The 24,386-nt window shown below is 51.8% G+C and overlaps 2 protein-coding genes across 2 annotated transcripts; one reads left to right on the plus strand and one right to left on the minus strand.

Moving 5' to 3' along the window:
* Positions 1-1,089: 1,089 nt before the first annotated feature.
* CDPK6 (calcium-dependent protein kinase CDPK6) lies at positions 1,090-12,340 on the plus strand (the record flags this gene model as incomplete). The annotated part of the gene is made up of 14 exons (XM_002370605.2): positions 1,090-3,896; positions 4,388-4,683; positions 5,193-5,262; positions 5,734-5,898; positions 6,217-6,292; positions 6,749-6,816; positions 7,545-7,615; positions 8,329-8,448; positions 8,954-9,037; positions 9,668-9,852; positions 10,519-10,675; positions 11,041-11,207; positions 11,746-11,871; positions 12,181-12,340. 14 exons carry the CDS (start codon positions 1,090-1,092, stop codon positions 12,220-12,222), a joined length of 4,434 nt encoding a protein of 1,477 aa, XP_002370646.2. The 3' UTR covers positions 12,223-12,340.
* Positions 12,341-13,156: 816 nt separating this feature from the next.
* TGME49_218610 (ATPase (DUF699) protein) lies at positions 13,157-24,345 on the minus strand. The gene is made up of 13 exons (XM_002370604.2): positions 23,353-24,345; positions 22,420-23,044; positions 21,740-22,031; positions 21,215-21,474; positions 20,717-20,962; positions 20,171-20,305; positions 18,930-19,628; positions 17,988-18,194; positions 17,459-17,666; positions 17,216-17,307; positions 16,260-16,484; positions 14,705-14,789; positions 13,157-14,018 (listed from the first exon to the last, which is right to left on the minus strand). The coding sequence occupies exons 1-13, from the start codon at positions 23,856-23,858 to the stop codon at positions 13,855-13,857; spliced, it is 3,744 nt and encodes a 1,247-aa protein (XP_002370645.1). The 5' UTR covers positions 23,859-24,345; the 3' UTR covers positions 13,157-13,854.
* Positions 24,346-24,386: the final 41 nt, after the last annotated feature.

A 24,386-nucleotide genomic window follows, 5' to 3' on the forward strand; every position in this document is an offset into this window, starting at 1 on the left:
TCGTATCGATACGCTGTACACATCGAGGATCCATATGCTTCCACTTTCGTTCTTGCCGAAGCTCTGTTCATGTGTGTGTCCTTGGTTGCGGAGATTCGATCGAAAGCAACTACTGAGCTCGTTTTACCAGCTGAGTTACGGGCAGCGGCCATTTTCGAATCCGCGTTTCGCGTGATACACCTGCAGACTCTTTTCTTGCTTACGGGTTTTACACAGTTATGCTTGATACGTTTTCGGCCTCAGCGCAGGTGCCAAGAGACACAAACACATGAAACATGCGCTTGCCTTCTCTTTCTCCTGTTTCGCTTCCGTTCTGACTCTTGAAATGACTTTGCCGGTTTGAACACTCCAGGGATTCTCCCACTCGATTTTTGTTAGTCTTGTGACTTGCTCACCAAGCGCCTTGTTCTAGACTCACCCTTTGCTACTGTGTAAATCGTCTTTCCGCTTTTTTTCCCTTTTGCCTCTCACGTTTCCATTTGCCGTTATTTTTCACCTCGTGCTTTTGGTATGGTGACTCCCCGCTACATTTCCCCGTCATGTCGCTGCTGCTCTTTCTCCGGGTTGTTTACGTATTTTTCCGTTTCCTGCACTCCGGCTTTCACAAGCCGCACATTTTTCCGGAGAGCATATGTCCTGTGCGTTGAACATCTGGTTTCGATCTGGAAGGCGTCTGTTTTCTGGGTCCAAGTTCTCCTGTGCTTTTTGTGGTCATCGCGTTAAGTGTATCAAGTCTCTTGGTATCCAGCGTACTTTGTCAAGCATTTTTATGTCGGTCACGCTTCTCTATGCGCTTGGCTTTTTGCGTCGGTCTTTGACAGGAAATAGCGGAGCGGCAACTTGTGGCGCGAAAGGGCGATGCGGAAGCGCCGAACTTAACAGACGTTCCCACCTCTAGAGAAGTCCACACTGCAAGGATTTGTTAACACGCCTGGGTGTCTTGGAGGGGCAGTTACGGACGTTCCCTCAACGTCACTTTCCCCCTTCCTCGTAGATATTGTGACCCTTAGCTTGGTGCCCCCAGCTTGAAGTTTGCAAAGGCGAGAGAAAGAGACGCAGAGAGACTCGTTTGCTTTTTCCAGCCTTTTCATGCATAGTGCTGGTATATCGAGTGCGTGGATTGGGGGCCGTTTCATCTCCGCAGGCCGAAGGCTGTATTTCGGCGAGCCATCCACCGCGCTGTTCTTTCTCTCAAAATTTGACATTTGCTCTCCACGACCCGCCAGTTCTTTGCGTGGAGGGTGGCCCGAATTAACATTTACAGGGTGTGCTTCCTCCTGTACAAGTTCGTGTTTCCCAGCTGTTGCGCGGGTATCAGTGTCTCGTCACACACCAGGAGTCCGCGCGACGTCTCTGGCTCTTCCTATCTCGTCGCCTCCCCGGTTCGCGTCGCCTCGCTCTCTGTCGCGTTCTCTGCATCCACTTTCTTCCACCTTTTCCCCTTTTCCTGTCGACCCCTCCAACACGCTTGCCCTTTCTCTTCCACACACAGATTCGACTCTTTCTCTATCCCGCGCCTCGGGACTTCCTTCTGCCTCCGTGCTTTCTGCTTCTCTCACCGCCGCCGCTTCTTGTCTGGTCTCTCCGCTAGGCTCTCTTTGTCGGGCCTCTGGCGGTGCGCTCGACAGAGGGGAGGTAGGCGAGAAGAGGGAGCGCGGAGACACGGGAGGAGACAGCGAGGACGCTTCTGCCTCAGGGGGACAGTCGCCTTCGACCTCAGCGAAGGCCAAACAGGCCTCACGCTTCAAGGGAGTCGGAGTCGCGAGCGGAGACAGAGAACGACCGATTCGCAAGGGACGCAGAGACAGCGTCGGTGGAAAGAATCGAGAGGACGGACACACAGAAGAGGGGGCTGGCAAGACCAGGAAGCCACAGGGAAAAGAGCAGAAGGCTTCCACAGAGGCTTGGGATCTCAGGGAACTCATTCTTTTCGGTCGTCGTCCGGAACGCACCCACACGAGAAGAGAGACAGGGAAAAGTCGAGCCACTCTCAGCAGTGCGCTACACAGGAAGCGCGGTGGATCGAAGCTCGGGTTGACGCTTGCGTCCGAAGAAGCGGCGGGAAAGGCAGCACAGCATCCAAGGTCCGACACGAAGACATGCTGGAAAGAAAGAGACGAGACAGTCTGTTCTTCGACTCGAGGTCTACTGCCCGGAACTGTTAACATCCCGTCTTGCCAAGAGAAGACTCCTCTCGATTTGTACCGCTCTACTCCTCCTTCTCCTTCGCATTCTCACGCCTTCGCTTCATCGCCGACCGGAGTGGCTCTGGCTTCGTTTTTCGGGAGTTTTCCACTCAACTCCTCACGACCTTTCTACGAGTTTTTGTGGTGTGCGCCGGCACCTGGCGAGCCGCCTCGAACGTACGTGCCAGAGGGGCTGGAAGACTGGGATTTCCGAAACTTGAAGCTGGATCGGCCGCTGCTCCACAAGCCTGGACCATTCTTCGATTCGTCCGCTTTCTTTTGGCATTTCCTCCTGCGTGACCTAGTCGCTGCTGCTCGACGGCCTTCCCCCCCGTTTCTTCCGCCTCCGCGTCGCTACATTTTCTATCCCCTCCCCGAGTCCTCCTATCCTTCTTCCTCTCCTTCTCCTTCGTCTTCTCCTTCTTCGTCTCCTGCTGCTTCTCCGTCTTCTTCTTCTCCTTCTTCTCCTTCTCCTCTTCCTTCTTGTGTGGGAGAGGGTGTTGCGTCAGGTTCGCCGGTGTCTGCGAGCCGGACCGTTCCGGTTGCGAGCGTTTATCCTAGAGAGGCAGATCTCGTAGGCGTCGCGCCTATGTCTCCTTCTCCGGTTGCCGACGGAGGCCGCGAGGGACTGGCAGCTCCGTCCTCTTCTCCACACTCTCAGGGAACGACGCGCCAGTCTCCCTGGAGTTGCCCCAGACGCCCGCTAGGCGTCGAATCTCGCGTTTCTTCTCCTGTGTTGACGCATGCACTTTTACCAGGCAACCCACCGCCTTCGCCGTACAACGTCAACGGCAGATACCTCCCCTCTGCTCCTCCACGGTTTCGCGACTCTCTGCTTCCTCCAGGTCCTCGTCAGCAGGCGCAAGGTGAAGCCTGTGCTTCCCCTCAGTCTCGGGTCTCTGCTGTCGAGCCTCGGGGGTCTGCACCTGCTTCTTTGCTCCAACAGGAGACTGTCTCCTTTGCGTGCCTCCCGAGCCCTGCACCGTGTCCGAAGTGTCTCTCTTTGTCTCCACGCCCTGTCAGCTGCCCCTCTTCCTCGAGCTCCACTTCTTCCTCGTCTTCGTCTTCTTCTCGCAGAGGCCGGCTCCCTCTGTCTGCAAGTGAGTCTCCCGTTGTCACGGCCGCGTCGAGCAGCGAGAGGTCGGACTCCCGCAAGTCTTCAGGGAAACCGCACTACTACATTCCTCTCCCTCCTCTTCCGCAGTCTTCTGTCCCCACGGCTCTCCCTTCTTCGACGAGAGAGAATTCTCAGTATCCTGTCTCGCCCACGGAGTCTTCTGCCTCGACTCCAAGAGGCAAGTCTGAACCGAGCGAAATCTCTTCTTCTTCGCCTCGCGGCCAGACGCCTCGCCTCAGAGTTGCTCAGCCCCCAGACTCTGCTCCTCACGCTGCAACGCTCCCCAGGTCCGCTCCACAGCTCTTCGTCTCTTCTGTTCCTCCAACGCCTCTGACCGCTTCGCCGGTGCATGCACCCATTTTTGGCACAATGAACCGCGTGTCGATGAAGCGCGACGGACCGCCTTGGCAGCAGGCAGGCGCGATGAAAGCGGAGGATCCGCATGGAAGCCGCCAGCGAGGGCGAGGCCCCGAGCGCGAAAAGACACACCGGCATCCCATCGCAGGACCGCCTCCAGAGCTGATTCGAGCGAAGCTTCACAAGGTGATGGACGATCCTGCGAACTTCCGAAAAAGCGCGAGAGCCTCTTTCAAGTAGGTCCACGCATCGTTGGTCTCTTGGTCACGCGAGGAGCGAGAGGGCCATCGTTACGCAGTTTTCGCGCTACCGTACGGCTTGTGCAGAAGTGAAGAGAGCATGAGATGCGAGAGAGAAAGGGCAGATGCTCTCTGCGTGACGCTGCTCGGAGCTTCGCTCATTCCGAAGAGAGAAAGGGAATGCGCGAAGGAGAACACAAAGAGTGCGAAAGATAGGCGTATGAAGAAATTTAGACGTTCGACATTGGAAATTCGATGTTGCTCTAAACACAGTCAGTGTATTGGAAGTGGGCTTCGACCCTCAAGTCTTCTTTGCGACGTCGAGAGAGCACCTTGTAGCTGTGGGCTCATTTCTCTATTCACTTTTTTAAAATTGTCTCTGATTTGTCTGCTTCTCTCCACCCAACCGCCTTTGTTCCCTTAATACCTGATGTTCACCTGGTTCCTTTTCTACAACACATATCCCCTTCGTTTTCGTTTTTTCTCAGGCAATTCGACCGCGATGGCGACGGCTTGCTGGCATTCGAAGATCTGCGCCTGTTGATAGCGCGTCTGTGTCGGAACCTGCAACTGCCTCCCGTGGACGACGAGGTTTTGCGAGTCATTTTTCGTGCCTTTGACTCTGAAAAAAAGGACAAACTTGATGTGGCAGACTTCTCTCGGCTGTACTGGGAGCTCTTGGGAAGAATTCGAGACAAATTCTACCCGGTCAAAAAGATGCTCGTTCGACGCTCGGTCTTTGTCGGCAGACGAAACTTGGGCGAATCCAAGAAAACGATCGATGGTGAGAAGAGAAGCTGGACGCAGGGGTCTTGGATGGAAGCGCCTGACACACCTGGCATCATGCCAGAAAATACAGTCTTTCACCACTGGGTAATAGACCAGGAAGTGCCATTTTTCAACGTCGCAACGCCGAGAAAGGACCTTCGTCCAGCACCGCACAATAGCGTGGAAATCACCGTTAAGTCGCTGGTGCGATGGTATCTTCGTTCACGGAAACAACACAGAAGAAAAGGAGTTACTAGATGCTTAGTCCGACGGCATAAACCAGGGTAAAATGTACGAGATGAGCAACACAGTGAGATGCATCTTGCGAGGAGAAAATCTCTCAAATGAGCACGAGGAGCTCAAGTCGCAGTCAACAGTCATGCGCTCTCCATGTCGAGTTTCGTTGTCGCAGTTGCTTTTTTCCGGTGGAGTGCATCCGCTTTTCACTCCTCCTATGTGCATCTAGAGATCTTCTGGATAAGTCCAGTTGGAGAACATCGTTTTGGTGCAATGTCTTCGACGCAGACCTCTTCATCTTCAAAAGGAAACTCGGGTCCGGCGCATTCGGGGATGTCCACCTTGTTGAGGAAAGGAGGTGCGTTCAACCACACTTGCATTTCGCGCTTCTAAAGCCATATACAACTACCTAGGCATATATATATATATATATATATATATATATGTATTTATTTATGTATAGATGCTTATTGGTGCATCTGTATTTGTTCAACATATACGCAAGTGATTGTTTCAATGCCAATCACCTTAGCAACGTAATGGTGTAGCATTGTTCATGTGTATGTATAGTTATGTATGTAAATCACGCGCACCTGCATACGGATCTACAATTACTTACATATATATATATATATAATGTATTTTTGTTTTTTTACAGACGTGTGCATTTGTGTAGGCCTAACCTGATGTAGGCGTCTTATCTGTGTCGACCTAAATAGCGTCGTATATTGTATATATGCATGTATGTATGTATATACATATATAAATGTATGGTGTGGTAATGCGTGCATTTGTGTGTAAATGTGTTTGCATGCTGGTTCGTTTTCAGTAGTGGTCTGGAGCGTGTAATCAAAACCATCAACAAGGACAGAAGCCAAGTGCCGATGGAGCAGATCGAGGCCGAGATTGAAGTTCTGAAGAGTCTCGACCATCCGAACATCATCAAAATCTTTGAAGTTTTCGAAGACTACCACAATATGTACATCGTCATGGAGTAAGCGGCCGCTCACGGTCCAGGAAGTAACGGAACAAACGTTGAGAAATGGCCTTCGCCATTCACGGCTCACGCCAGAATTTACACACCAATGTGACTCTCGGGATCCTCTCGCGTTCAGCGCATTTCAGTGAGCATGTGCATATATATATATATATATATATATATATATATGCATACATATGTAATTGGGTGTAATGCACGCATAATGTGTGTGGCTAAAAAGGGGATGCGACATGGTGGACAGTGGACTGGTCATGAAAACTAGGATAGTGTCACTCTTTGAATTCGTGTAGTGCTTTTGTTTTTCTTCTTCAGAACCTGCGAGGGAGGAGAATTGCTTGAGCGCATTGTCTCTGCACAAGCGCGAGGCAAAGCTCTCAGCGAAGGCTACGTGAGTGCAGGAACGTTGACAAGCTTACGCGCCTCACGTCTCCATGCATGCGGTCTTACACGCTCGCTACCGAACATATATATGCATATACACAATCTAAATATATGCATGTCCTTGGTTCTATAAACGCGTATAGTTTCTGGGGGGCTGCCATGCAACTATGAAACGTAGTCTTTGCTCATTCATCCACGCAGGCACCTTTTCAAACGAAGATGCGTCTCGCCGCCCATCGATATCAATAAACATATGTAGCCATGAAAGTTCAAATGTCACTCCGTATCCCTAGATAGAAGTAGGTAGGTAGGCATAGATGGAAGGCGATAAATACATTGGCTGATACATACAGATGTGCAGAGACAGACTGCTCCCGAGTGTGTGTTCATGCCGCTCTAGTGCTTGATTTCGTCGTCCGTCTCTTCTCAAGTCTCGTAATTGGTTTCATTTTTTTTATTTCAGGTTGCTGAGTTGATGAAGCAAATGATGAACGCGCTCGCCTACTTCCATTCCCAACATGTTGTTCACAAGTACGCGTTTTCTTTCCTTGCCATGAGTTGTCAGTTCTCTCCATCGCGTGAGAGACACGTTCGAGTTTCCTGTCGTTTTCTCGACCTCGTCGGATTCGTCTGGTGGATTTCCACCTGCCATGGTCCATGTGCATACCTGTCACTGTCTATCCTCCTCTCTTCACAACCATCTGTGCGTTCAGAATTCCTTTTCGAATCTGTTCACACAGCTTTCTGTATCTCTGTAGATGTGTAACGGCATCTGTAAACGCAGGGCCTTTATTATCTTCGATAGAGGTCGACATAGGCGACCATCAACTGTGTCGCGGAGGAAGCGTCTGAGTATCAGAGCAGTGCATCTGCGACTTTCGTTTTCTTTTCGTTTTTTCCTTTCCCGGTCTGTATCTCCTGATCTGTCTATTTTTCTCCTTTCTCTCTTCTTTCGCGTCTGTTATCTCTCTCTTGCTTGTTCTCGCTCTTCTCTCTCTTTTGCAGCCTGCTCCTTCTGGATCTCCCTTTGCTTCTTCCTGTTCTCTCTTTCTCTTCTCTTTCACTCGGTCTCTCTATTGCTCGCTTGCGGCAAACAGATGTTTGCTTGAAGTGCCTGTGAGTGTGGGGGTGACAGGCCGTGGTTTCGCCTGTGCGATTGCAGGCCTGCAAATTTGCTTGTCCAGTTCACTGGAGCTTCGCGATTCGTTTGGGTTCAAAGGCGTTCGCCGTTCCATCTGCATGTCGCGTTTCTGCCTCAGAGACCTCAAGCCGGAAAACATTCTCTTTCAAGACACTTCGCCTCACTCTCCGATTAAAATTATCGACTTCGGTACGCCATCTTTGTCTTTGTCTTTTCAAAGGAAACGCCGTGGGTGGAAGTTTCTTCTTTGAGGAAACTGAAACCCACACCCATGAAAATGTGCATTTCCACTACACATTTGTCTGCATCCGCAGCAAGTCGATACCTTGGCCACCTGCGTACATATTCAAACATGTAATTGTAGTCTGTATCTGTATGAATCCATATATTTACCTGAAGCCGTAGGTATGTTTGGAGACGTATATCCGTAGGTAGATGAAGATATATATAAATATATATATGCATGGACAGAACAGGCATGTATATCTGTCTGCCGCTGTACAAATGAAGCGGCATATGCTGCACATGAACAATATATATATATATATATATATATATATCCCTATATATATCTCTGCATGTGTGTTTATGTACAGAACATATCTCTACATGTACATACATAGAAAATACTGCACTACGGATCGTTGTAGATCTCGTCATGCTCGTAACGCTGCTCGTATGCACACTCGAGTATGTACGTCTCTGTGCAGCTTTGTTAGATCTGCATAAACCTGTACATGATTGACTGCATATTTATACCGAATTGTACATTAGTTGTTGATGATGCATATGTGTATATGTACAGGGTACCGCGGCGACTGTTTCGCCGTTGATTTCGTTTGTGTCTTTCGAATGAGCGTTGAGTTGCCCTTTCGTTTTTGTGTTCATTCTCTTTTTTGTAGGTCTCGCAGAACTTTTCAAGAGCGACGAACACAGCACTAATGCGGCTGGCACTGCCTTATACATGGCACCGGAAGTCTTCAAGCGAGATGTAACTTTCAAATGCGACATCTGGTCTGCAGGTGAGACGCTTGTGTTTTTCGTCTCTTCGTTTTCCTCTCTGCTGCTTCTTTTGGTCTGTTTGTTTGTTTCGTGTGCTCTGTCTTCTTCGCCGTTCCTTCCGGTGTGTTTCGCTTCGTCTTGTCTCTGTTCTGCTCCTTTTCTCTTCTTTGCCGTTCTGCTTTCTTCTCCTCGTCGGTTGCTTTCTCTTCTGTCTCTGCTGTCGGATTCTCGAGGTTTGTTTCTTGTGTGCGCTTTCGCGCGCTTCGTAAACCGGTGTCTTCGTTGAGTGTCAGACAGACCGAGACCTGGCAGGCTCTGGGTGCGTCGTTCCATCTCTCGCCTTTGGTTTCGTCTTTCGCATATTGTTTTCCTTCGATATATGCGTTGGATGTGCTTGCTTTCTCCCTAGAGAAAAAGATGCATTTCACATTGGGTTTCCTCCCGACAACTTCGGACGTCCTGTGCGCTCCTCCATTCTCTGTCTCTCTGTGTCGATTTGCCTCATTTCCTTTGCCTTTCTTCCAGGAGTGGTGATGTACTTCCTTCTCACTGGCTGCCTGCCGTTCACTGGGACGAGCCTGGAAGAAGTGCAGCAGAAAGCGACGTACAGTAAGCTGCTCAGGAACAACGTCGTCGCTCTGTCCAAAAGGAAAGGGTGTTGACTGATCTCTGCATGCGGCTGCTCGCGTCTCCTCTCAGTCTCTCGACCTCCGCGTCCATCTGGCAGCGCTCGATCCGCGAGTTCCTGTTTAACGCAGACACACACAAGACAGATGCAACTGTGTTGACTGGGGATCGCATGGCCTGCGCAACGGTGTGTGCCTTTCCAGCTCTCTCGTTCTCTCTGGGCCGCCGCGGTCAGGAGAGAGTTCCTCTGCAGAGCGGGAACTCAGTACTCAGAGGGGGGTGGGTGTTCAGGCGTCTCTGCTGAATGGCGTCGAAGGATTCTTTCGATGGCTCGAAACCGACTGACGCGGTCACAGAAAGGAAGAACTCCTCGCAGCGGGAGAGAGCCGTGCAAGAGCCGCAGAGGAGCGAGGAAGAGAAGCGGCGGAAAGAAGAGATGGCCCGAAGGGTGCCGAGAGATCCAACAAGAGAGTATACCTGCTGGGTTTCGCGAAGCGCGGAACATGAAACGCGAAGAAGGAGAAGAGAAGGAAAGACGCACTCTGAGCTCTTATGAAGTTTCTTGCCGCCGTCCATGCGCCGCGCTCTGTGTGCGCCTTGTGTCTTGTGCAGAAGAGCCGAACTACGCAGTGGAGTGTCGCCCGTTGACGCCGCAGGCTGTTGATCTGCTCAAGCAAATGCTGACGAAAGATCCCGAGCGAAGACCCTCGGCAGCACAAGTTCTTCACCACGAATGGTTCAAACAGGCCAACACAGCAGCTCTGCCCATCTCGCCCATCATCTGCGAAAACATGAAGGTGAGGCAAATGGAGTCGAACCCGCAGCTTGACGGTGGTTCAAGCGCCACGATGGACCTGCGCGCATGCAAAGCAACTCAAAGCGAATGGCCTCGCTGCGCGCGCGTTCTTCTCCAACCGGGGTGCTTCGAAGTTCTTAAACCGCAAAAGGCGAAAACAAGGACACCCCCATTCATGCATAGGCATCGAGACAAATGCCTGTCTACAAAAACAGTTATGGAGGTCTTTCTGTTTCGCTTGTAGGGTGATGGGTCCTTCTCACAGGGTGGTCCACATACTTTCCATGAAACGCTCAAAACACAGGGACACAGCAGAGGACTGCAGAGCTGTTGTACTTTCGAAAGACATTCTGTGTAATCGCATCTGGAAAGGCATAAACATCTAGATACCCAGATCTACAGATACACCAACACAGGTGTCTACATATATATATATATATATATATATATATGCTGCACAGAGTTGTGCGCGTGCTGCTGTCCATGTTCAACTTTTGTGTGAGAAATTTGTTTCAGCTTTTAGAGATTGTGGGTCATGCGAATTTTGAGGAAGTTCTAAATTACGGGTCAAGAACTCGTATTTGTCCAGTACATTTTTTTCGCAACTTTTAAGAATTGGCGTACCGTCCACGTTTCGGTTTTTCGTTCTTTTTCCACTGGCTTTCAGCGATACATGCGGCAGAGTCACTTGAAGAACGCTCTGGTGAATTTAATGGCACACCAGCTGAATGTGACGGGCCAGCAGATTCGCCACATTAATCAGATTTTCCGACAACTTGACAAGAACGGCGATGGACTCCTTTCTCATCAGGAACTCACAGAAGGTGCGACAGTAAAAATGATTCGTTTTCTCTTCGTCTTCTCCCCTTCGAGTTAAAGACGACGCCCGTCAGCCTTCGCGTCGCATCTACATTATAAACATATGCATGCATTTACGTTGAATATCGTGAAGAATCGTTGGGATCTAAGGGCATAGAGATCCATGTAAACACCGACACACATATCCGTGTCTACACCTGAGAAAAGATACAGGAGGAGAAGCCCTCTCTCCATACACTCATACACATATAATATATATATATATATATATGTATATGTATATATATGTATATGTATATATATGTATATATATATATATATGCGTACAAAGGTGTCAGCATGCGTTTTGGCGTGTGCTTTGTTTTTGTAGGGTTGGCGGAGGCGGGCGTTCCGCAGTGGGACATCAACCGTATTCTTCAATCGATCGACGTAGACGACTCTGGCAACGTTTCCTACACAGAATTTCTCGCTGCATGCTACTGTTGGCAAGAGACAGAGCTGAACGTTGTCTGGACAGCCTTTCAAAAGATCGACAAAGTAGGCCTTGCCTGAAGCTTGCGTTCGCGCTGTGTCACGGCTCGTATATCCAACTGCGAGCAAAAAAAGGGCAAAGGGAAGCCGGCACTCCCTCTGTTTCGAGGCGAGGCGCAATAGTGGGCTTTTCGCTTTCACCCTGTCGGCGAAAACGCCTCACCGGAGTTTCTGTTTTTTCATGTTGTTCAATCGCTTGGGGTTGCTGTGTCCGTCGCCCCTGCGTCTCGCCTCTCGAGTCTCCTGCAGGGACGTTCCTCTGTTTCTGTGGCGTTTCCCCGTTCCCTCGCATTTTGGTTCAGCGTTTCATGGTGCAGGCGTGGGTGCAAATCGAAGGAAATTTTCGCGCTTCACGCATTTAACTTTCAGGAGGCTGCTGAGTTTCGAGGACTTCCCTCTCGTTTCTCCACCCGGCTGACGGATTTTTTGTGCTGGCTTCTCTCGCGTCCAAGCATTCGTGCTTTCCTTCGTCTTCCCCTACCTCCTTCTCTCCTCTGTGCATTGCAGATTGTGGTTCTTGTCCTTCGTTTGGTATGCTTTCCAGGATGGAGATGGGCGGATTTCTGTTCGAGAATTTTGCGACTTGGTGCTCGGCCGCGACAACAAGCTCATCCCCGAGGAAGAGTTGCGAGCGATGGTGGCGCAGATGGACAGAGACGGCGACGGCCAGGTGAGAAAAGGTTTCCGCAGTTCCTGCCGGGTGAGGAAAATTGCTCAAACCCACAGCGCATCGACTTCTCAACGCAGAGGGGCTGTCGGGGACGCACGATGAGAGAGCAGTGGAAGACTAAATAGGCAAGGCGTTGTGAAAAGAAAAACGAAGAAAGACAACGATTTGCTAAGCTTCTGCGGCGTCATTTGCCTGTCTGTCTCGGACTCGAACATCCGCCTGAACCGTGTGTGGCGTCTCCTTTTTCTCGTTTTCCGAGTTGCTGAAGAAAACGCAACGGCCTGGTGTCTTCTCCGTTCTTCTTTGCAGATCGACTGGGACGAGTTCGTCGCGTATATGCGCCACGACTAAACGCATTTCAAGATTCGAGCCTTTTTCCTTTCGCCGCTCTCGTCGGAGCTTCCTTCGGCATGCCTGGCACTGCGGGTCGCTCTGCCCATGCCAGCCCCCCTCACGCGGAACTTGGTTTTGTTGCCTAAAGGAAGAAAGGCAGGTCTTCGTTCCTCGCGCTCCGAGAATGAGGCGATTTCGCGTCTTCGAGAACACAGGTCTTTTCCTTTTCTGCAGCAGCTGCAGAAAACGCGTGTCTTCAGGACGGTCACTTGTGGGCGATCCACGCCTTTGGATTGAAAAAAGAGCAATTTCTTGACGCAGGTTTGCTGGAGTCGGAGACTCCCAACTTACGCCTTGCTTCGAAAAACGAAAACAAAGTGCAATGGGCCTGTTTCTGTGCGTTTCCTCGCGTCTGGGTCCACAAGACTGTCGCCGCACCGAGTCAAATGGCGTCGCTACGGACATTAATCACCCTAGAGTCTTTATTGTTTCTACACCTGTGCGTGCTGAGAAAGGCACTGTATCTACAACGATTTGTCTACATCTTCGTGTGTAAAGATTCATATTTGCGTGTCTGATGGCCTTCCTCGGTCCATGAGGCGTTGCGGAAAAACCTGAGATTCCTTCTCTCTCTTCAGCCCACGCAAACTCCGCAGCGATAGAGTCCAGCCGTCATAGATGGCTACCCACACTTGTACGAAACATAAACGTGTGCATACATATACATATATACGTACATATGCACATACATGTATACATATATAGATATATAATATAATGTTGTGTATAAATATATATATATATATATATATAAACGTATTGTAACCATATAATATATAATATATAATGTATGTATCATATAATATAATATATATATATATATATATTTATTAATACTATATATATATATATATATATATATATATATATATATGGGAATTCGGAAACATATGGGCAGCTGAGGGTCGAGTGAGAGAGAGTGGAAGCGGATTGCCTTCTCTTCGTTATCAGAAGAAAAGCCTTATGTTTACGACAGCGGTCTCTTGCGCATTCCCGAAAACAGCGAAGACGCTTCTTCAAGGAAAAGAGAGCGAACTTTTGAGAGGCGTATTGAGTGATTCCTGCCTCTATGTCAGACGCGAGAGAAGAGGCAATCCCTTTTAAAAGGGACAGTAGAAGAAGGCGGTTGCGGTTCTTTGCTTTCGCACGCAAATGTATCTCTATATGCAAACCTATCTATCGGCAGCCTTCTACGATTTCCTGTCGGTCGATCGCTCTCTTATGCAGACTTATCTACTATCGATTTCTGCGTAGGCCTGTATCTATCGAGCTCTCTCCACGTCGGCATCTCTATCAGTCTTTCGATCTCCCTATGCACATGTACCTAGATTATATAAGTATGCATATGCATATAGGTAGAGAGACGTTTCGTTCTCACTAGGTAGCTAGGATTTGCAGGTTAGAGAAGCGCGACCACGAGGACCCGTGGAATAGAAAAGAGATATCGAGGATTTGCTTTGACAAACATGACACGCCAAGTCGCAAAATCGAGAAACCGAACTCCACGCACACACAAAGCTTCGGACATCGGTCCTCCGGCTGTCAAACGCTGCACTGGTTTTCGCGGCTATGCTCGTCCGGCGACGTTTTTTATCGATTCGCGTAGACTTTGTGCTTGTTTTTGTTTTTGTTGAAGGATCCAAAGTCGCGTTTCTGTTTCTTCTTCTCGCCTCCGTCGCCGGTCTTTTCTCCTGTCCCTCCGTTCTTCTGTCCTTTGTTCGGATTCTTACGCTTCAATGAGAAGACCCGAGAAGCTGCAGTAAGGCGTAACAGAACATCCCGGCAGAGACACAAAACGAGTTGCGTAAAGGCGAGTGAACGCGAAGAACTGAAGGCAGAGCACGAAGAACCTTGTGTGGAAGCCGTTTTATATAGATCCATATAGCGTCACTCTTCGCTCCCATGAAGACAGCAAGAGTGTGAGTCCGGGTGTCACTCGTATTCAACAGAAACAGATAAAACACTCGGTCCTCCTACGTTTCTCTCTTGCGCGCTTCCACCTCTCAAGCTCCGAACTGAAAACCTGAAGTCGCCAAAAACTTCCAAATCTCGCTCGAGCATATTGCACGATGACTGCCGGTCTCGAATACTTAGATACGCGGACATGCTTCCTGGGAACAGCTATCGCACCGCAGCCACTCTAAGACGAATCAGTTGCTTGACACGGTGAACGATCAGAGCCGCGGAAGCTGTAGTCACAGTTCTTGAACATCAAGGAGTTACAGACTCAGACGTCTAAAGACTTACAATGTAGACTCCGCGACCGGTTCCTCACCGTGGGGAGAAGCATAAAGGAAGAATGACTGGTACGTTTGAAACTCTGCATTATCTCTCTCTGTCCCTGAAAGGTTCGCTCGCCTCTGCTTCTCCGCAGTCTGAGTCTTTTCGCCATCTTCTGTGTCTCGATTCCAGCGAAATGTCACTTCACTCGTTTTCTCACCTGTGCTGGCCTGAAGGGAACCTGGCCTCGCGGCGCCGACAGCCTCGTTGAAGTCTTCTTCGGTGTAGGCGTCCATCGAGTGTTCCTGGAAATGCGACAAGGAGACAAGCGCGCAACTGAAAACGCATCGGGGAAACGCGCTTTTGCAGCGACGCATGCGCATGCGAAATGCAGTACATCACAGTTAAAAGTAAGCCAGTAAAAAGGTGAAAGGAAGACCGAAATTGGATAAGCTCCTGAAGACGTATGAGCACGGACGCGTTAAAACGCAGAGTCAACGAACCTCGCTACGGTGGACGCTTCTTCATGCTCTTCGAACAATCGTACAGGCACAGTTCCCGTTCGGTTGGAGAAAATGCAAAGATCTAACACCCCCTTCTGGAGGCTCGAAGGCCGTTGTGTGAGAGGCTTTGGAAGTTTTTGGCGAGGATGGAGCCAAGGAGAAATTTACGCGATTGCTGGACAGCTCGCATTCCAGTGTCGGTTTGGCAGAGACACGATGCCACTATGCCCTTGACGCAATGAAACACACGAGAACAATGAAAAGAACAAGAGAGCTTCGATTCGGAGAGCAAGGACCTTCGAGATGTGAACCCAAAGTCGAGGGCGCAGGATCTGACACACCCTAGAAAGACGCCCACATTCTCCCTAAGGCTGCTACAAACCACCATCCCCCCCAAAGTTGCTGAAGACAATGACAAGAGTTCGAGAGCTCTGTGATGACCAATCCCCGTCACAGACTATCTCCACAGTATATGGCCATCGTCGAGAACGCTGGGGATGAGACTCCGCGTTCGGATTCTCGGACTGCATCGGCACCTCGTCAGCGTTTGCGCTGGCCGCAAGGTCGCTTGAGGGAAACAGTTCTTTTTTCGGCTCGCTTTTACAGACAAATCGACATTCGCTTTGCAGGCAAAAGCGGCGAAAACGGAGACGGGTGGAGCGCTCGTGTCGCGCGACCCCGAGATGTCGTGGAACGGTTCAGATTCGCAAAAGCGCAACATTCACACCGTAGAACATGTTCCTCCCACTGCCTCAACGAAAGGAAGACAAGAAGAGGAACGTTGACCAAGTTTTCGTTTCACTTGCAAGCAGTCCTCTGCGTTTCCACAGGCAGCGTCTGCGAAAACTCAACGCGGCCTGCACGCGCGCGAATCCAGTGGCCGCTTTTCAGTCCCTGCAGACTGAATGGGGTGTGGACTTTCGAGTTACAGGGAGATGCGTGAGGTCGGACATTTAGGTCAACATGCGTAAAAAAGGAGAGAGAACCAGCCTTCATTTGCCCGGGGCGGAACACGCTGTACGGCGGATCTAGAAAGCGAAGCTTCGATATCTTCGTCTCTGTCGCGACCGCGTTGGGTCAGCCTCGAAGTCTTGAGGTCTATGCTACTACGCATGCAAGGCAAGACGACGGACATACAACTAGCCGAGACTGGGAGAGACACCATACGTGCAGACGACGCTTCGGACGAAGATGTCTAAACGCTCGAGTGGCAGTTGCAGCCCCGTGGAGAGGTCACCCGAATTCGAGACTTCTGTCTCTCTTCTCGCTCACCTTCATGGCTTCTTCGCCTCCGAGAGCCTCGAGCAGGTTCTTCAACTCGACTTTCTGTTGCCGCTTCACTTTCTTGGCTTCATCTGCAAGCTCTTCGGTGAAACTCTGCGATGGCAGTTCTCCGAGCAAAGCTCCGCCGCCTTCGACGACGAGCCGCCGCGACGCGGCACTGCGGACGCCCCACTGAGAGTCGACTTCTGCCTCGACCTGCGCTTCTTGCAATTTCTGAGGACGCGCAGGAACGCACAGAACGGCTCTCTGGAGGCGCGACGAAGCCTCGCCAAGTCCAAACACACAACGCGCGACTCCGGCTGAGCTCCCGGAGCGGCGGCGGCGCGCCGCTCGAACGCAAGAGGCAGAGAGACGCAGAGATCGCAAGCAGCGGAGAGAAAACACACAACTGTTGCAGCAACCTCGACTCCCACCCTGTTCAGACTTCTCGAACTCCATGTTGAACGCGCGTCGTGTGCAAGAAACCTAGGAAAGTGACTCTCGACGCAAGAGCGACTCCTGGAAGTTTTTAAACCTGCAGTTCCAAGGGAGTCGTCTGTGCTTCAGGTTCGACTGTTCACGGACAGGAAAACTGGAGTCGTCTTCAGAACGCGCCGGGAGGTCGGAAACGAGACCGATGAAAGTGGAGACAGAGACTGTTGACGAAGCGTCTCCAGGTGTCAGGAACCGCACGTTCGATGTGAGGCGGTCAACGCAGGTGACGAAAGGGACGCCCACAGGCATCGGGAGGAAGCCAGAGAGGCACTCGACAGCGGAGAAGAAACACAACGAGAAAGAGCGTCACCGAGAGAGAGAACGACGAGTTCGAGCAATGGCACCTGGCTGGAGAATGCGAAGCAGGGAGGCGTCACATTCTCCAGACGGACCCTGCTGTGGAGACGAAAGAGAGGGGGAAACCGAGAGGTTCGGGACAAGACCGTGCGAAAACGAAATCGCTAACTCACCTGGAAAAAACCAACAAATTTATGGACTGTCTTGTTGAGGAGTGCCAAGGTCTGGTTTGGAGGAATGTTGAACTCCGTCGAGACGTCGTCGGCTGAGAACACCACTCACACATTTCTTCAAATCGCTTTCTTTTCGTCCTATTCTCAACTCTCCTTTTCCTGCATGCATGGCACATCTCTGTGCTCCCTTTTCCTTCTCTGCTCTCTCTTCTGCCTCTTCGTTGTTTCCTTCTCCTTTCTTACGCGTTTTCCGTTGAAGGCCGACGGCCAGGAGAACGACTTGTTGGAGGTGAGATAGAGTCACTGAGGAGGCGGCAAGAGGGGGGAATCTGTCGTTAAAGAAGAGAGCCGCGAGAGTGGGCAGAAGATCCAAAATCAGCGGCAAGTCTGCGAGTTGCTGCGCGTATTTTCGCAGGCGCGAAAGGTCGTGGCTCGAGAAGAAATTCGGCAGCTGCAGGAACGAAACAGACACACATCCGAAAAGATGTCGACAAGCAAATCACAATCGGCGCCTTCTTTCCTCTATTCCTTGTTCTTTCTCCCCGCTTTCACCCCCCTCCCCGCTTGATCTTCTTTCTCTCTGCTTTCACCCCCCTCCCCGCTTGACCTTCTTTCTCTCTGCTTTCACCCCCCTCCCCGCTTGACCTTCTTTCTCTCTGCTTTCACCCCCCTCCCCGCTTGATCTTCTTTCTCTCTGTTTTCACCGCCCTCCCCGCTTGATCTTCCCTAGTTTCGCGTTCGCTCTTCACCGAGGCCTCGCCGGAGTGCCTACATTTGCGAGAGAAAGAGGAGGAAAGATCGACGTTTCTTTGGAGCCTGGAGCCTCAGAATTGTCTCGTGGCTTGGACGAGCACGTGACGAGACAGAGGGCGAGCGACGCGGGAAGTCGTCGGAACGCGCCTCCAAGAAGTTGCAGAAATCGAGCTCGGAAATCGCTTGCAAACGCCGACAGCCAGATCCCGCCGCGGCGGCCGACGAGCTGCAGACAGCAGGGAACACCCCAGAAGGAAAGAAAGCCGCAGCGCAACAGCTTCCAGAAAAGATCTCAGCTTTCCTAAAAACGCTCCGACGGGATTAAGGTAGAGGGCGTACGCCATACACGGTTTTACGACGTCCCCGTCTGCGTCGATGCATCGCAGACAACAAAACGTCTCGCTACTGTCCAAGTAACTGTAAGCGGAGAGGATGCGTCAACGGGGATTCGCGAATCACGAAAGGGAACAGAAATCGTCCAGCCATGGATTGTGTGTCTCGTCTACGTTCCCTCGTTTGGGAGCTTCTCGTGACAGCAGCGAGGGGACAGTGGTACAGTCTCTCCGGGGGAGAGACGCTGAGCCTTTCGGAGACGACTTCAGCGCCTTCGGTATCTCCCAGTGTTTCTTTGCCTTTTGATTGGACATCTTCGACAGGGCGCGATCGCGAATCCTGTGACGATCAGCTCTCTTAAAAAGGGATGCTCACTTCAAATCCTATCTACGTTCCTTCTCGCCTTCAGTGGCCGCGTCGAACGGAGACCAGCCGAAAACGCAAACTCCACCCACTGCGAAGCAAAGGAACAGCAACTCCTGTCGTTTCTAGCCGTAGCCGCGAGGTCGCGATGCACCTTGCTTTCTGTCTCTGTGTTTGCCTTCCTATGCTGTGTTCCCTTCACCATTTTTGCTTCGTTCCTTCCTGTCTGGAATCTCGCGCCGGCCTCCCGTCCCCCCGTGCTCACCTCATTCGCAGCGCGGCCGGTTTCGATGCCCTGCCACCGATTCTTTCTCCGCAGATCCTCGTCGCCTCCCCGGTCGTCCGCCGCGCCGGTCTTGTCACTTTCACCCGGCCACAGGCTACCCTCGACTTCCGCGGGGCGCAAGAGAATGCAGCTGAACTCGCCTGTGACGTCTGTCACTGTTTGACGCACGTAGACGGGGACGAAGTTCCTCCGCGTCCAGAAGCGAAAGAGAGACGAAGAGAGACCAAAGGCAACACCGAAGTAGTCGATGCTGAAGTCTGGGCGCGTCGAGCGACAGGGCGACAGAAGCGGCGGCGCCGGCCGCGGTTTGAAGGCTTTTTTCGTCCAAACCTTTGCGGCCTCTGGAGAGGAGGCATGCGACGCCGATGCGGCAGCAGAAGACGCGTCACGTACCTGTTCCTCCTCAGCCTGCTTGTCACCCTTCTTCTTACCCTTCGCTGGAGTGCCCCCTTCCCCGTCCTCTTCATCCTCTTCGTCTTCGTCGTCCTCTTCGTCTTCGTCGTCCTCTTCGTCTCCGCCTTGCGAGGAAGAGAGGAGAGAGTTCGACAGTGCGTTCTTCCCTTCGGTTTTCAGAGAAACTCCTTTCATCTCGAAGAAGTCGATCAGTTGCTGCATCGCGGCCGTACCGTAGCCGAGTCGCTGAAGCGACGGGTGACATGCGATTCGGACGATGCGAGCCTGAAAAAAGAAAACGCAGCCTTCTTTGTGAGCGAACTCCGAGGCCTCCAAAGGGACTCTTTGCCATCTGCAAATCCAGTCCTCACGCTTCGCGGCTTCCTTCTTCAGCGCCCCACACCTCGACATCCTATCCACGTTGCGATTTATCCACTCGCCCCGCTACTGCCACACGTGCACATAATATCTACACACATTTTCTGCAAATATACACATATATATATACATATATATATACATATATATATATATATATATTCACTTGAATGCGTTCGCTCGCTAAAGGTGCACATACATATGTATTTGTACTCATAGGTGAATGTTCTCGCTCGATCCACATACACGAATATGTATATATATATATATATATGCAGGTGTACGTTTATGCGTTTGAGTACATGTTAGGGCGTTGCTCATCGCACATACGCCTGCAGAGGGGATGTAGCTGACTGGATGACCGTGTTGGGCATCTGCAAAAGAAAATGTCGCTTTCATGAAAGTGACGCGGTGCTGCACGCGCTGTGACCTCTGTATGCAGTGCTCACTCCTGTCAGAGCGCCGAAGTCTTCGTCGGCGAACTGCTGTGCCAACGTCCACGGGATGAGGTCCCCAGACGGTCGCAGGCCTCGACCCAGAGCCTGCTGAATTGCTTGTTTCGACAAATGTCCCTCGATGGAAACCTAAACGTTCGAAAACAATAGCATCAAAGCAAAAGTCACACAGCCACCTACGACTGCATCGCATACACATATGTATATGCATCTATAAGTCTATATATATACATATATATATATATATATATATATATATATGTGTATGAACCTGCAAGTCAATATATATATATATATATATATCTTGATACATGCCAACAATACATATATATATATATATATATATATATATATATATATATATATATAGTCCCAAAGTAGGGTTGGATGAGTCGGAAGAAGGACAGGCGTTTCCATCGGGGAGCGAAAGCGAGTGGTTGCGCGCGAAGCGAGGGGCAGTGAGGTCCTTCGTGTAGACGTTCGCGGTGTGCAGAAGCCGCTTCACTGCAGCGTTCGCGACTTGCAGAGAAGGATTTCTACCTGAACTGCGCAGTAGATGTCGGGGACGGTGGCTGTTCTTTCGTCAACAGGCGGCAGAAGAGCAAACAGGAGATGCGCCGGTGCGTCGGCCATCAGCATCAAGTCGTTCGGACTGTTTTTGTAGTGAGAGGAGACAAAGAGTGACAGGAGATTGTGGAGGAAAGCCTCAGAGGCCTCGTGAAACGAGAAGAGGGCATCGCGGTCGACCAAGTACAGGTCACACTTCGACGCAGGCGGCAGTGCAGCCTGCAGAGAAAAAAAAGAAAAAGGGGAACAGAGACAAGATTCAACGAGAAAGGTGCGAAACGACAGTGGACGAGACATGGGCGCGACGCATAAAGACGAGACTGAGAAACCAGAAACGGCAGAGACAGAGACCGCCACAAAGGGTGGAAGAGCGATGTCAAGGAACGGGTGGAGGAGTGCCAAGGAAAATGTGGAGAGAAGTCACGAAACGGGTGAAGATGAAGGAAATCTCTCGCGACGCTGGTGCCTTACATCCGACAGCTTCGGCGGATCAGTGGCGTCGAGACAGAGAAGGTCGTGAAGCCAGGCTTCGACGCCGTCGCCCACGGAGTAACGAATGGGAGTTGTCAGCGTCAGTTGCTTCAGAGTCCTGGCGAGGAAACCGCCTTTGGGATTGTTGCTCAACGACGACAACTTATTCTGCTTTAAGTCTTGAATCAACTTGAGGGAGAGTGCGCGCCCTGTTCCCTCGTATCCGTGGATGGTGGACGAGAGAAGAACGACGTACGGACCTGCACAAGTGTGAAGCGGAGACAGCGGACGAACGCGCGATGACACCACCCGGCGAGGCCCTCCACCACCGACAAGCACAGACTCAATCTCTTGTTGCCTTGAATCCGGCGAAGCCTCTCTTCCAGGCGACGACAGACACGCAGAGAAAAAAGGCGCGAGGGAAAGGCATCCGCGGAGAAGCGACAGCGAAAGAGCGCGCCAAGAGGAACCAAGAGCCACCGGGCGAGAAGGCGCGAAAGCGAAAGAGCGCTGCAGGACGCGTACCAAACAGGGACTTGACAATGGGGAGAGGAATGGAAGCTGCTTCGTCGATGACGAGCAAGTCTGCATGTCCGAGACCTTCTCGTTCGTGTGGCGAGACGAACGTCACTTTTTGTTTGTGGCTTCTGTGAACCTCAACTCCGGTGATGAGGCGACTGGCGCCTCCACGACTGCTGTTGTTCTCCGACGAAGACACACCGCTGCTGTGCGACGCGTGAGCCGCAGCCGCCAGGCCTGGGTCTTCGCGACTCACACTGAAGTCAAGGTGCTCTTTCAGTCCGAGAGCCGTGAGTCCCTGCGCCGCAAAGCAGACGAAGCAGACGAGACGAAGAATGCGTGTGAACGCCAAGCCCAGAGAGAAAAAACCGAACGGAGACGAGGAAAGGACGGGAGACGCAAGGGGAGAGAGAGAAGAGGCGCGACACCCTGCAGACGCGGAAACGAAGGAGACCATCCAGAGATGAAGAAGACACAGGGAACGAAGAGGTACAAGATACAGGAGACGGGGAGAGGGGAAGTGAACAGAAAACGACGAGTGCGGAGAATCCGATGGGGACGCCTAAGAGCGAAAAGAACCCACAGAGCCCCCCACCCTCCTTCGGAAACTCGACGCGCAAGTCACGCAGAAACACACGCACCGTCCGAGGTCTCCCCCATCTCTCATACAGCGGCCTGTGGCTCACTTTGACGACAAACTCGAAGAGAGTTTTGACATTTTCCGGCGACGGCGCAGAGACAAAGATGTTGGTGTAGTCGTAGGCGACTGCTGCAGCGACAGCGAGGCCGAGCGCTGCACTCTTGCCGCGACCTCGCGCAGCCGTGAGCGCGAACGTTTGGTGGGCGACTTGACCCAAGTGCGTCAGAGCGCTGAGTCCGTTTCCACGAGTGTCGGCCGCCGCGCAGTTTGCGGCGTCCTTCTTCCCGCTGGCCTGAGCAGCCAGGCAATCGACAAAGGCCAGCACAGCCTTCGCCTGGTCGACAGAGAGACAGAGGTTGACCAGAGGCCCCGCAGGAGGCGTCTCCTGAAAGTCGCGCTTCAGCGCCTCAAGTTCTTCCGTCCGCTTCTTCTTCTCAGCCAGAGCCTCGGCGGCGTCTGGCGGCAGGCCTGGCGGCAGACCTGCCGAGGCGCCTTCAGCTGCTTCGCTCTGCATCCCCGGCTTCAGCGAACGCAGGGTCTGAGAGAAAGACGTGAGTGGCAGAACGTTCAACTCATCGTCAACCATCAGACAGTTCCGACATCGAGCCAGAGAGAGGATGAAGCGTTCGTTGAACCGCGGCTTGACCTGGCTGAAGCGCTCGGTCTTGAACCTGCAGCGACAGCAGAAAACACCCGGAGACAGCCCGTGAACCAGAACTCATAAAAACTGCGACAGCGAGTGCCGGTGGGGGGGGAGGGATGGGGGGGGATGGGGGTGGGGGATGGGGGACGGGAGTTGCCTGCGTCTCTTCGCCTTGTTTCTCGGGTGGCCAGCCGTTTAACCTCTGCCTTCAAACTCTCGCGTTCTCCCTCTTGTTCTCGCACCGGGGTGAGAGTTCCCTCGTCTTCTCCCTGGTGTTCTTCTCTCTTCCGCTCTCTCCTGTTCTCGCTCCTCGCTCCCTCTGCGTCGCTCTCTCACCTGCCGTGGATGTCCATGCTGAGGTCGTAGAGCTGCTGGAGCGAGGCGAAGGACCTGAGGAGGAGACAGATGATGCCTCCGCCCTGGACGGTCTCGACCGTCCGGCAAAGGATGTTGGGCGTGATGGCCTCGAAGTCCTGGAGAACACACATTCCTGTCGTCATCCCGAGGACCGTATGGGAGTCTTTGTAGTAGCAGAAGCGCACATTGGTGGACGACATGAAGAGTTCAAACGGGTCGTCGATGTTGGGATCGTAGAGTCCACGCTGGATCTTCTTCTTGACCTGCTTTGCGCGTTTCCGACGATGAGAGGAGAAACCCAAATCCTTCTTGTAGCACCACAAGACGCTCGGTTTCTGCGCCGGGAAGTAACGGTGCAGGAGGTAGTGCAAGTTGACGACCTGCTCCGATCCTCTGTCTCCGATGATCACGAAGAACGAACGCTGCCCCAGCTGAATGCAGTTCTCCACCAGCGTCCGAACGCGGGGATCCACGCGCTTCCTCATCTTGCAGACGCAGAGGAGAACTCTTCACTCAACTCGAAAAGGCGACAAACGAAGAAAAAGAGGAAAAGAAGAAGAAAAGAAGAGGAAGAAGAAGAAAAGAAGAAAGGAAAAGAAGAAGAGGAAAGGGAGAGTTCTGGGGAGGAGACAGGAGACAGACGGGAAGAAGGAGAAAGAGGAGCGAAGAAGCAGCCGCTCGAGCCTCTTCCCCTCCGAGTCTCTCGGGAAGGAGACTGACGAGAGAAACGCAGATTGAAAAAGGCAGAGCGCGCGCCCAGGCGGCGAGAACTCCTTGATACCGTTTGTTTCTCGCTTGGGAGAGAAGATAGAGAAAAAACGATAGCGAGAAGAGGAGGAAATCGACCGAGACTCGGATGAAAGAAGCAGAACGGGGGGGGCAGAGCGCCGAAGCGAGGGAAATGAAGGAGACAGAGAGATCTCGAGCGCGCGCGCTTTCGTCTTCGTGGCAGAAGTCGAGCTTCCCTGCTTTGGTCCTTCTCTGCAGAAAAAAAAAGTCGAGACTTTTTCTCA

Source organism: Toxoplasma gondii, chromosome XII (assembly GCF_000006565.2).
Source record: "Toxoplasma gondii ME49 chromosome XII, whole genome shotgun sequence".
Taxonomy (NCBI): domain Eukaryota; phylum Apicomplexa; class Conoidasida; order Eucoccidiorida; family Sarcocystidae; genus Toxoplasma; species Toxoplasma gondii.

What these genes read in the sequence shown, in the direction of transcription:
- TGME49_218610 (XM_002370604.2), bottom strand. Translation starts at nt 23,858, where the DNA reads ATGAGGAAGCGCGTGGATCCCCGCGTTCGGACGCTGGTGGAGAACTGC. An exon ending in AGCATGGACATCCACGGCAG is followed by an intron (nt 23,045 to 23,352) that starts GTGAGAGAGCGA and finishes CTGTCGCTGCAG; the next exon opens with GTTCAAGACCGAGCGCTTCA. An exon ending in GAGGCGAAGAAGCCATGAAG is followed by an intron (nt 14,790 to 16,259) that starts GTGAGCGAGAAG and finishes TCGCATTTCCAG; the next exon opens with GAACACTCGATGGACGCCTA.